The following is a 13,875-nucleotide window of genomic DNA, read 5'->3' as shown; positions in this document are numbered from 1 at the left end:
GAGCAAAGAATCAAAGTCTGAAACCAAATGTTGGTGAAATATCGAGTGTATGTATCACAGGACATTTAAAAGTTCTGAGATGCATATATCAGAGTCCCCATCTTCAAAAACAGCTCTTTAATTCACCTCCAGAAGTCTGGGAGTATAGCCCCGGGGACTTGCCACATACACACAGAAATGACAAAAGTGTGATGGCCTCAGAAGTAAAAATGATCCATTTTGATTAGACTGTGACCTTTGAGGGGTTTGAGAATGGCTCAGTGATATCAGCCTATTTAAAATAGAACTGATATTTATATAAAATATACTTACTGAAGATACTGTGAGGCTTCGTATTGTGGATTAAGGAAGCTGACATTGTTTGCAAGCTGGAAATGGTATTGTTTGCCTAGTATAAATGATCTCATTTATTCCTCACAGCTCTGCAAGGAACATGTAAATGTCTTTCTTTTCAGCATGCAGAAACCAAGGCTCAGAGAGAGTCACACACATAGTAAATGGCAGTGCCGGGATGCAAAGTCTGTGCTCTTTCCACTACATCCCATGCCTTGGCCATATACTCACTAAACGAACCACAAAAAATGCACACATCAGTGATGCAGGCACTGATACACACTCTTTGTATATAATATATATATTATATTACACATTATATAATATGTAATATATATAATAACTCTTTGTATATAATATAATCTGAAGGGCAAAGCATTAAATATAAAATATTCTCTTTGAGTATCCTGTTGGTTTAAGATAAATCCTAAAATGAGAGCTCAGTTTTCCAGCGTGTACTATCCTAACAGGCTTCCTGATTCATCTCAATAATTCAGAGTTCCACGGCAGGTCTTCTCGTTTGGCTATTCTCTGGGCAAAGAGGAGCAGTTAAGTTTAATTTTTACGAAATCAGCTTTGAAGGGTAGGTTCAGATTTCATATAGTCTCAGGTGGGTAGTATTTACAGGCACTGGGTAGTGTGCTCTGGGCAGTACATGGAGTTCATTTTATACACTCCCTCCCCGCCTTTCCCCCCATCTTTTGCCAAGATTAGAAATCGTTCCCCACAAAGTTAGCCCAAATGAAACAAACAAGCTTTTGAGTAGTGATGTAAGAGATAATTTTGCCTGGGATAATGATTTGCCTCACACCAAATACCATCCTCTTTTTCATGATGGCATTATGCTACCTAATCTCTTTGATCAAGGCTATGTGTATATATATATATTGACAGTTTCGTGTCTGAGTGTGTTTCTCTGAGAATGCAGGGAAAAACTCAGAATTGCAAACAAAGGCACACACAACTGTTTCTTTCTTCTATTCACTTCCTTGGGCTCCCTTTCTAGCCATTCTGCCCTGCAAGACATTGCCTTGAGCTTAGAGAGCTGTGCCCCTGCACCAACAACTAGATCTCAGCCCAGGCCTCAAACACCTCTAAGCAGGAAGAGTAGTTGTGTTTATTAGCTGTAAACTCATAGACTAGAATGAACCACAGCACGTCAGGCAGTGTTCCATGCCTCTGCATGAGAATAACAAGCAAAGGGTACAGCAAGCAATGTTAGGTGACGGAGTGATGCCACAGACATGAGGAAGAGATTGGCTGGCTGTCTCCCTGCAGCCAGTCGTCCGTATAGTGCATTGATAGTCCCACCGCTGCTTCTCTGTGTGCTTGTCAGACCAGGCAAATGATGTCTTAGAGAAGCAGCGTTTGACATTTTTTCAGGAGTTTGGATCTTTTCCCAGCCAATGCATATCCCTCACTTTACCGTCCTGTGACTGAGAGACAGCACTTTTGATTAGAATGTTTCACAGCATGTATAGTTATTTTAGGGAGCTGCTTGATATATGTCTGAAGCTGTATATATGTGTTTTTTACTTCCTTGCTTCCTCTTTTACATCCTTCTTTACTCCCCTATACAGGTTTTTAAGAATACACGTCATTAAGAGGCATAAATTACAAAGTAAAGAACTGCACTGCTATTATCAATGAGCCAATTAAACTAACGAAGAAAATGATATCCTTAGTGCTGCTTCATTGGGGAAGCTAAATAAGAGAAAACTATGTCTGCGATAAAAAATTAATAAAAAGATACAGGATGCTCGATCTTTCATATTGACTAAACCAAACTAATTTTAGATTGTAAATATCCGTTTAATTATTTAGAGTATGACTGCAAAGATAGTCGAGGTCCAGTTGAAAGTGATTAGTGCAATTAATTTACATCTCACCCTGCAAAAAAGCCAATGGAACTTGCCTCTCTATTTCTACTTCAACCAATTAATCCAGGGAAAATTTTATTCACATTAGCCATCTGATACTCCATGGACAAAAATAACCAATTATTTAATTTTTCTTTTCATTGTTCATTAAATGGGATAATTTTTTTTACACGAGACTTTTCTTTTTTAAAAGAATATCAGGTTATAATTTTGTCCAAGATCTTTAGCTCTCCAGAATGTTAGAACTTTAGATGGCAAAATAGTTACCAGCAGGACAGTGTTGTGCTTGGCAGAGCTCTCCCGCCAGATGTTGAGGGAGAAGCTCGCGGGGCTCCCCTCCCCAGTCCACGCTTGCCTGTCATTTACCGTGCCACTTCTTCCATATTGGCTGCATGTGTGGTTTTATTCAGTGTTTGGGAAGATATTTTATTCTTGCCACAGGGGAGAGGGAAATAAAATGTGGAAAGCGGATTCTTATTTTTAGGGTGCTCTGAGCCAAGAATTTGGAAATTGAGTTTTCTTTTCTCTAGTCTTGTCTTGTCCTGACTTTTCTTTCCTCCTCCCTCCCTTCCTTTTTCTCTGTCATCTCTCTCTCTCACTTTCTCTCTTTCTTTCTCTCTCTCCCCCAATCTCTCTCTACTTCCCCCTCCTTTCTGACTGCCTTCCTTCTCATTTACAGGAAAGAGGCTCATATTTCCTAAACTCCTGCTACATACAGGGTGCTTTACATCCATTACATAATAAGGGACATGAAATGTGTACTGAATCATTTAAAAGGTAAATAGGTATGATAAGGATACCACAGAACCTTTGAGGTTTCAGTTATGAAAGAGCTATAGTCATCAAGACTAGAGGTGATAAAGCCATGTGCTAATGTCAAGACAGGATCTTTAACAGATGGCATAAAAAGAAAATATGGGCCCTAGAATGTGATTCCTCTAGTAGTATTTGAGTGGGGTTAAAAAATTGCATTTTAGATTTTTGTTGGAGAGATTATAGCTTTGCTTTAAAATAAATTGTTACAGGCAAAACTAATCTAAAGAGTTTGGAATTGTGGTAACATTTTCCAAAGGACATTGATTGGGAGGGGGCACAAGGGAGCCATCTGGGTGCTGAAATGTAACTGAATCTGGGCAGCGGTTTCATGGGAATATACATATGCAGAAATTCATTGACCAGTACCTTTAAGATAGATACATTTCACTGGATATAAGTTATACATTAGTGAAAACAAGAAACAAAGAAAACCTTTTTAAAAAGTAACTACAGTGTAGCCAAAACACGTGTTCTCTCCCCCAATGTGTGCGTTAAATACAACACTTTCAACAAGTAAATATAATTTTTAAAAGACTTCACATACCCATCCCATTCCTATTCCAAATCAAACATCCAATGTTAACAAACTATTTGGAAAAATATTTTTTATATAATTTATAATTTAATTTATATTTTAAATTTATAATTTTAAATTATTTATAATATATAAACAAAACATACATATGATAAAATCTTATAAATTTTAAATTGAGAATAGTTCTCTCATTGACATTAATAACAGTGTACAAATATCATCTCTGAAATGTGAGACAAGCTTGATAATACACACTCCTTTTACTAGAACATTGTAAGTGCACCTCTAAACCTGATACATAGCAATCAGAGACTCATTGAGCCATGTACACATATCAACAGATCATAATCCTTCAATATAGGCCAGTTGGTCAACTTCTCAGAAATAGTACTATCATCTTTCACATGAACTTTAGGTAATAACTATAAGCAGAAAATGGTAATTATAAAATTAACTAATGTAACATATATATGTAAAATTTGATATCAGCTAATTATTTTTTGTTTATTCAATCATAATTACAGTGAGGGGCAGTATCTTGCTTGAACAACTCAGTAATTTTTTCTGATAATTAGTATTTTCTTCAAAACTTGGGCTGTATATTCAAACATTTATTTCCACTCATTTAAGAAATTATCCCATGAGCTGACAGAGATGATTGTTGTTCACAAGTAGCACCACAAATGAATTGCCAGTAGCTTTTCCCTGTGGAGATTATCCGGCGTACCTACTATATGTTGGAAAACTCATTATTAAAACGTAAATATTGTTTCAGTTTGGGTTTTAGATTTCAGTAACCAGAATCAGACTCTTGTCTCAATATTTTTCTGGTTCTCTAACGTCTTAGCTTCACTTTCAGAATAAAGTTCATGAGGATAAAAAAGCATACTTGTTTTCAGTGTGCTCTCCTCTTCCCTGTGGATTTTTAATGAATGCTATTTGAGGATAATGAAATTGATGTTAATACTTGAGTATCCCAGTTATCTTAATTCACACTCCAGGAAGACTGTGTCAGTGTCGGTTGATTCCCAGCCTGGTGAATTTATACTTGGCCCTCATTTTTATGCAAACTGTAATACCCGAGTAATTAATTTGAGAGTTTTAAGGTATATGAAATGTTTCCCCTAGCTATCAGCAGCATGCGTAGTGAGATTCCCTGGCCTTCAGTTTATTTACAATTATGTATAAAACAAAAAGCTCAAGGCTTTAAACACCAAAGGCACTGAAATAAGAGACAAGATAATGGGAGAGAAGAGTAGTGAAGGAGAGAGCATAATGGAAAATAGATACAGGGACTTCCCTGGTGGCACAGTGGTTAAGAATCCGCCTGCCAGTGCAGGGGATACGGGTTCGAGCCATGGTCCGGGAAGACCCCACATGCCGCGGAGCAACTAAGCCCGTGTGTCACAACTACTGAGCCCGCGAGCTTAGAGCCCGTGCTCCGCAACAAGAGAAACCACGGCAGTGAGAAGCACGTGCACCACAACGAAGAGTAGCCCCCGCTCGCCGCAACTAGAGAAAGCCCACGCGCAGCAATGAAGACCCAAAGCAGCCAAAAATAAAATAAATAAAATAAATAAATAAATAAAAAAGAAAATAGATACAATCCAAGTCAGCCTGAGCTTGTCAATGTTTGCTTCCAAATTTTGTGGTGCCTTTCCTTTCTAATTCTCCCATTTCTTTTACCTGATTTTTACAAAATAATTACCTTTATAAAGAGAAGTGACTTTATTTTATTTATTAATTGTCCATCACATTTCTTCTCATACTTTGACACAAGTATATTTTCATTTTTAGTATATTTTCATTTGGGCTTTCCCCAATAAACTCTATGCAGTCCATTGTTTTCGTGTGGTGTCTAGATCTCCAGTGCAATGTTTATACTTTAGTATAGATGAACCTTGGCTCTGTACCAAAGTAATGTTCTCTGTTTGATTTGCAATATCTTCCATAAAAAAGACCTAGCCTTTTGGGGACTTTTGGTCACAGTAGTGCATTTGGTTCGTGTCTTCCTGATATGTCAGCCAAGGTATGTGTAAGTATAATGGAAAATATTTATTTTTATATTATTCTTTTTTTCTTTCTCAGTGTGTGCTGTATTTGTGGGCTTTGAAAATTCTTTACCCCAAAACACTGTTTTTACTTCGTGGAAATCATGAATGTAGACATCTAACAGAGTATTTCACATTTAAACAAGAATGTAAGTATACTTCAGGCTTCTTCATTTAACATCGTATGTGCTAAATAATGATTTAAATCCATACAAAGAGCGTATTACAATATGATCCCTTGCTTAAAAGTCAAAAATTCAAAAAATGATACTATATTATGTCATTCCATATTACTTTCTGAGCATGGTCAGTTAAGAGAATTCAGAATTTCTTTTTAAATTATACTTTTTTTATAAAGTGATATAAAAATTCGAATTAATATTTGATGCGATTTAGCCTAAGCAACAAGTGATGAAATTATTTTTTAAAATAGCCAGAATACTGCTGTTCAGGATAATCCTACTCTTTAACCTCAGATCACTCAATAAAAACAAATGGAGGGCAGATTCAACATTGAGCCTCTATTTCTGGACCCAGGAGATGTACCAGCCTTGAGTGGATTTTACAAAATTAAAGATGACTTCTTCCTTTAGAAATAAATACTAAGAGTGAGGAGTACTTCCTATAAATTTCATTTTCCTCCTCTCTTAATTTTCCTCATTGTCCTTGGAAGTTTAAATTTCTCTTTGTCATTTAGTCCTATTTCAATGGAGCATAGAGACTTCTCTCAAAACATTAGATAGAAGTCAATAAAGGAAAAGTAATGTGCAGTGATTTAGAAACAACTTTGGAAACTTTCTTGCAATCTGCTTTTCTACAAGAACATTCAGGAGAATCAGCCAGTTTTGTGTCCTCTTCTGTTGGTCTCCTAGTTGCTGTGGTTTTTTTTGTTTTTTTTTTTAATACACATCTGCAGATAACTAGCAGGGATGTATGTATACAAAAGTTCTCACCTCTGTTACACAAAAAGTTACTAAAAACTGTCAAACATGGAAGAACAACCAAAATTAAAAATAGTAGATATAAAGATTAATATATAACTTTAAAAAGTCTTTTTTAATCACATTTGGAACTTTGTATGTGTACTTATATGCTAATATGATTCCGGCAAGAAAACGTTTTTTTTTAAAAACCCTATTTTTATGAACCAAATCCTACCTATGAAATCATAAGAGTAAGTAGTTGGTTTTTAATCATATATTAAAGGTAAAATAAAGTATTCAGAACGCGTATATGATGCCTGCATGGATGCCTTTGACTGCCTGCCCCTGGCTGCCCTGATGAACCAGCAGTTCCTATGTGTACACGGCGGTTTGTCTCCAGAGATCAGCACCTTAGATGATATCAGAAAAGTAAGTTCTGTTATTTTCCAAGTCTACCATTTGGTGTCCTTCAGTAATAAATGCAAGGCATTAATTTCCCTGCCTTTATCACTAACTTGATACTTCTGAATTAAAATGATTTAAAGTGGTCATGAATCTCTTTTGTTTTCTTATCTAGAAAGAAACATATATTTATACTTGGAAGAGTTTTCATCTATAAAACCTCAAGGTTCATTTTACCATGTGACGTGTCATTAGAAATACTAAATATTTGATCACTAAAATATATATATATATATATATATATATATATATATATATATATATGCCTTTTCATTTCCCCTTGGCTTGTTTCAAACAACGCATTGTATATTCATGGTATATTACAGTTAAAAGATGTTGCTTTCCTCTTGGAAAAATATCACAACTTGACCTATGAAATGTGTCCATATTAGCATTTTTTTAAAAATCTAACTATTTTCACGCCTTAAAAGTTTAAAGTAACAACCTAACAAAGGCTATGATGCTATTCTATTGATTGTACTGAGTGGCAAGGTGAAAAACAGTTAATTTTTTTAAAGAGGTATTTTTCTACTTAATTTAACATTAGATCTTACTGCTGTTTTGGCCAGCAAAAAGATGAGTTAGATTGAATGTGGGAATATCTCTTTCACGAGAAAATGTAGTGTAGGATAGTTTTATGTAGTGGAAGAAACAGTCTTTTATTTCTTTGATTATGCTCAATATTCTTTGAAAATTTCATTGGTTTTTAAAGAAAAACTATATTTAGGTAAGTAAAACATTCAAATTCTATCTGAATACTCTATCATTAAGGTCCAAGTCTTCAAATGTAATAATAATATTGTATTTACTTTCCTGTTAGAAAGGAAATTCATGGTTTTTAATTTTTAAAATTAAACAAAAATACATTAAATAAACCTTTGTTTCCTGCTCTGTGTATTTGTGTCCTTTATTATAAGACACCATTACACATCTGCTTCTGGTGTTCTGTGGCACACAGAGGATTGATATTTGCTCTATATTTCAAGTTCTATAGAGACAGGACACTGAAGTGTAGTCATGGAGTTCAACTATAGAGTGGTTCACTTTCTGCATGAATGTAACCACTTTATTCTTCTACAGTCTGATGGACTCCTGAAATCAGTAACTAAACTTCTTATCATAAATTTTGTAGATTTTCAAAATATGCTCTGCTATCCCTAGGACTTTGTTTCTGGCATGTTTCAGATATTATGTTCAATTTTCGTATTTGTCATTACACTTTGGACTGAGCCATAAAGTGATTTTTATGTTTGTGTTTGCCATATGTCAGAGTTTCCACCACACTTACTTTAATTAACTTCAGAGTTGTTTATTTTCACAGTAGATGGTATTAATTTCAGAATGCATTTTATAACTTTTCCAGAATAAATTCTATATTCTGGTTGCCTTACCAAAGCTCTAGCTGGGAATTCACATTAATCAGGAAGTCTCCCCTCCTCTACTGTTCTATCCCAAATAATCAGTTCTTGCTTCTCAGAAAGAAATTCTGTATTTTTATGGACAAGCATTATTTTTCTTGTATGAATTGTTCCAAAAGCATAAATTATTTAAATACCTTAAGTCTAAGTTTGCAATGAATATTTTATGTATAGTATAATGGTTGAAATATAGAGGGTCTTATCTTATTGAAGTTTTTCATTGGGTGTTGAAAAAGTGAAATATTGCTTCGTTCATTTTTAGATATTAGTAAAAAATGGTATGTAGCAAAACCATTATTTACATCGCCTTTTATGTCTCAGAAAAAGAGAGAATTTGATAGGCTGTCCGCCTTATATATTCACCTGTCCCTATGGGTTTTTTAAAAATATTAAAGTATTGAAAATGAAGAATATTGGTTCTTAATGGGTTTTCATAGCTGTTTTATGCTTTTTTTCAAGAGACTCCATAATATCTGCTAACTTCACCCAAGATCCTTTAATTGCAGTCAAATCAGGATAAACTATAAGAAGGTGACAATGTTATAAAATTGTTGGTGAAGTGTCATTTCCAGTTATTATATTGCTCATAGCTTCTAAATGTACCATTTTAAATTGAAATATGACTTTGCTAAACATTTATAGCTGGAAAATTGGAAAATGGATTTCATATGAGGACTTAAGGTAAAACTCTAAAGCTTAGAACTGTGAGCTGAAGAATGACCAGCTAAATTGGAGCTCATTTTACTGCTTATTATTAAGATTGATTTGTACCCAGTAAAATGACTCCAATCATCTTGGACTTTAATTAGAAACTTAGATATCCGCTAATGAGTGAATATCCAAAATGTCATATAGCAAGTAGCTACTCTTAAAATGAAAGCCGTCTGTTCTCAAAATTATAGTGTTGAATATAAACACCGTAAGTTGTTCCCCATCCTGATTTCTAAATCACAGTTTAATGAAGGCAGTAACAGAAATTTCCCCAAAGATAAAATAAAATAAAAGCTTCTCCTCAAGAAATGAAATACAGTTAGAGTCACCTCAATTGGTAATAACTAAAACACTAGGCTGGATAAAATAAAAAGGAGAGAAAGACGGAGAGGAAACCAGGAGAGAGGAGAAACAGAGTAAAGAGTGGGAATTAAAGAGGCAAGAGGGAAGCAAAGGGTGAGCTGAAGGCAGATAATAAATGAGTGTCAGGAGGAAGAAGGAAGGAAAGTTCGAGAAAGGCGAAGAGTAGAAGAGTGGGGAGGAAGGAGCACAGATCAGGAGAGAGGTGGCTGGGGAGCAAACGTGGGTACTGCAAAATGCTGGTTTCTTCTATTTCTGAATTCCAACTTTCCAAAGATGAGTATTTTGTTCTCTGTCTTCTATTTTTTTTAGTTAGACCGATTCAAAGAACCACCCGCTTATGGACCTATGTGTGATATCCTGTGGTCAGACCCCCTGGAGGATTTTGGAAATGAGAAGACTCAGGAACATTTCACTCACAACACAGTCAGGGGGTGTTCATACTTCTACAGGTGAGGACGGAGAGCTCCAGCTCACCTCTTGGAGCACGTGACATTCGTTAACTGTTGTTACTGATCAGTCCATGTATTTGATTTAGTTATTATGTGCGTATAACATTTCTAGGAAGCAAGTACAAATGAAAGGTTCACTTTGATAGCCTGGTTCAAATGGGTTCTTAGCCCTTGGAGAATAAAAATATAAATAAATAAGTAGATAGAGAAATAAATGAATGTATCTATATAGACATATAGATATAATATCTGTGAAGAATAGAAAAGACATAAAAGCGTCAAGTGGCTTCAGCATGGCAAAGCAGCTGAAGAAGGTAGTAGGGTTTAGTAGAAGAGTCATTCTGTTTCAGGAACTGTAGGGAAAAAATCCAGTGCCAGCCTTGATTTTCTTTTTTCTTCATTCAATTATGTCATTACTTAAAATTCTTTTTACCAGTTTTCATAACTTAAATCAGAAAAACAATTTCAAATTGATTAAATTATTTTCAAGTTATTCTTAAATTTTCTTAAGTTCATTGGACTTCCTGAATAAATTAAAATTAGCAGCAACCCAGTATATAGGTACCGTAGTAAATTTATTCTTAGCACTTTGACAAGCCATGTTGACAGAATTTTTATAGTAATGTTTATATTTGCAAATGTATGGAGATTTGGAAACATTGCCACCCCCATTACATTTCAGAGCACTTCAGGAAGAAATCAACAACGCAGTTGGGTTTTTGCATATCCTCACGATTTTCCTGACATCTTAGTTACCTCAATTTTAGCCTACTGCATTTCATTACCCCCAGTTGCACTAGGTTCCCTTATCAGACATATAGTTTGATGGGAAAATGGCCAGAATGAAAGTGCAAAAGAGATTATGGAGAAGTTGAGAATTTAAGTTCTAGAATACATAGTCTTCTTTTAAAAAAAACTGAAAAATCATACCTGATGTTCACTGAAGTTTACACTCAATTCCTGCCCTGGCAGCCAAGCTAATGACCAGGCTGGAAGAACTCTGTAAAATGCATCCAACCACATATCTTTCATCTCTAGAGTAAGCAGATATCATCCTGCTGCATAACATTGATCAGAGTTTATTCTGGAACATTTTGGTGGAAAATTTTTTTCCATACACTGTTTCCCTTATGGGGGGAAAAAGTTTCCTTTTATTTATCTCTTGATGTGATTGAGAAATTGAAGCTTGTGAACAGAAAGTCTTGTACACTGTAAAGCATCATTCAAAGAATGGTTTTTGTTTTAAATATTAAGAAAGAGGTTTGTTCCAAGCTTATTTATCAGAAAGTTTACAATTCATTTCTATGTTTTGGAAATTTTGGCTAAAATAAAGAGTCATGGTATAGTATTTCTGAAAAGCCTAAGGTTTCTTTTCAGTAATTAGTTAATTGGAGAGTAGTCTTTTATTAAAGACATTCCAACTTTTAGTGAAAAGTTGTATTGTTGAAATATATCAAAGCCAAGTGTTCAATTTTTCAAATCTGGTGTTAAATCCCTAATTATACCAGGAATGTTTAAATTACTTATTTGATACCACTGAGTTGTGCTTCAATAATACAATATCAAACAAAATATAAACCTCTTGATTTCGATATTAAGCCATATTGCATTAATCTTTTTTTAATTCGTAGTATAACATTCCTCTATTAGTTTAGTTTTCTGAGTCAGCTGTTCACATATATTCTAAATAAAGTCCTGTACTGAACTTATATAAAGTTATGGTATTTTTTTGTTTTGTGACTATAGACACAGATGTGTTTACATCAGACATAAAGTCCATCAACTAGATAATGGGAGGGTTATGCGTGTTTTTTCACACTTTTGTTCTCAACAAAATTATTATTTAACTCCTCTCATTAGAGGTTCTTATGAGATAATGATCGCTAGCCATGAGAAATGCTGACTGTCAAAATCTACAGCCTATGTACTCTGAGAAATGGCAGAGCAGTGTGGATTGTTTTATCTGAAGAGAAAAATGACTCACACATTCTCCTAGAGCTTTTTGATTCTTTTGTCTTCAGTGCCATCTTGAAGGTGTCAAGGCATCCTCTGTGGTCCTGGTTTATAAAGCTGATCTAGAGGGGCACAAAGGAACAATAAAATTGGTAGAAGAACTTGGTGACAATTACCTGTTTGAGTTATTGGCAATTAGTTTGATCCACAACTCCCAGTTTTATTTCACGTGTGTCTGAGTTTGTATATTTAATTTGCTCTGCCGCCCTATCCGTGATCTAATGTATTATCTGGCCCATGATTTAAATAAAATGAAGTTATACAGACAGATGCATCTGTAAGAACTTGCCAATGCTGCTCATGGGTTATAGAAGACAGTCCATGTAACAGAGAGGAAGGAATCTATAAGAACTCTGCTTTTGCCCCAGTGCTACCATCATCTTTAGAACCTTAGACCAGAGTTTGCATACTCACTGCCTATAATGTTCAAGTAACTAAGATGCTTGAAGCAGCCACGCATTAGAGTATAAAGGTTCGTGAGGATCGTGACAAATCAGAGGTAAAATTTCACTTTCACGGAGACCAGATGAAACTGTCGGCCAGATTTGGTGCTTTAGGCTGTTTACCTTGGACGCATCCTGTAAGCTTTGTGTTCTAGGTATAGCTTGCTTCAGAAGAAGTGAGTTAAACCAGCCTTTTTTTTTTTGTTTTAATAAATTTATGTATTTATTTATTTATTTTTGGCTGTGTTGGGTCTTCGTTTCGGTGCGAGGGCTTTCTCTAGTTGCGGCAAGTGGGGGCCACTCTTCATCGCGGTGCGCGGGCCTCTCACTATCGCGGCCTCTCTTGTTGCGGAGCACAGGCTCCAGACGCGCAGGCTCAGTAGTTGTGGCTCACGGGCCCAGTTGCTCCGCGGCATGTGGGATCCTCCCAGACCAGGGCTCGAACCTGTGTCCCCTGCCCTGGCAGGCAGATTCTCAACCACTGCGCCACCAGGGAAGCCCTAAACCAGCCATTTTAAAGTTCCTCTATATGCTGAGATTTGAAGAATATCTTGACGGTCACTTAAAACGTGTTTTTGAAGCTACAAATGGCAGCTCACTCAAATCACTACTGGTCTCTTAATCACAGATCAGCAGCCTTTCTTCTGTTCACAAGCTGCCCAACTTCTCTTCTACAGTTGACACTCTCGTCCACCCCTTCCACCTTGAAATGCTCTGGCTCCTCCTTTTCCGCATATCCTGATTCTCCTCTGACTTATCAGGCAGATCCCTGACTCTTCTCCTGCCTCTTTCTTTGTCTTCCTCCTGCTCTTGACATTTTTTCTTCACACTGTTCCCAAGAACCTCATCTGTTCCCTTAGCTTCACTGTAAACTTTGAACTCTGTGGTTAGATTACCAGATCTATGTCTGGTCCCTTTGTCTCTGTATCTCTCCTGAGCTCGAATTCTCTATGCCTAGTTTTCTGCTGGAATTTTTATCTTAAATGTTCCGTTGTCACCTTATCCTGAACTCACCTTGCCTGAAAAGGTTTATTATTTACCTTCTCACTTGCTTAATTCCCACTGGAGATTTCTCCTGGTTTTTCTGTTTCTATTAACAGTTCATTTTCCCAGTCACACAGACTAGCAAACACCTTTGCTTTTTCTTCTTGTGCTGAAATCACCACCAACCAGTCATCATGTCTTATTGACCCTTTCTTTAAAATAAAACCAGCATCTAGACCATCCTGCCTTCCCTCCCTCCCACTCTGAGTTCAAGACCTTCATTTTTAGCCTGTCGAAATCACACCTGATTTCACAGCACCTTCCTATCCCCTCCCCTCAATTCACACTGCTCCATTCATGGGTAACCTTTTGAGAATTCATTCATTCATTCAATTATTTAACAAATATTAGCTGAGCACCTACTATATATGCCTTCTGTGAGGTTTTATAGGTACTCAAAGTCCCCGCCTTTGAGGGAATGACAGTCTAGTGTC

General features: G+C 36.0%; 1 protein-coding gene across 2 annotated transcripts in view; it reads left to right on the top strand.

Moving 5' to 3' along the window:
• Nucleotides 1-13,875, top strand: part of PPP3CA (protein phosphatase 3 catalytic subunit alpha) — a 303,136-nt gene that overhangs the window by 228,728 nt on the left and 60,533 nt on the right. For both annotated transcript variants that reach the window (XM_036852128.1, XM_036852129.1), the window contains exons 4-6: nt 5,653-5,764; nt 6,822-6,967; nt 9,802-9,941. In XM_036852128.1, the coding sequence (XP_036708023.1) occupies nt 5,653-5,764; nt 6,822-6,967; nt 9,802-9,941 (398 nt within the window). The remainder of the gene's footprint in view (nt 1-5,652; nt 5,765-6,821; nt 6,968-9,801; nt 9,942-13,875) is intronic.

The sequence above is a fragment of the Balaenoptera musculus genome, chromosome 5 (genome assembly GCF_009873245.2).
Source record: "Balaenoptera musculus isolate JJ_BM4_2016_0621 chromosome 5, mBalMus1.pri.v3, whole genome shotgun sequence".
Taxonomy (NCBI): domain Eukaryota; kingdom Metazoa; phylum Chordata; class Mammalia; order Artiodactyla; family Balaenopteridae; genus Balaenoptera; species Balaenoptera musculus.
Note: the sequence above shows the minus strand (reverse complement) of the source record. Positions and strands in the feature narration are given on the sequence as shown.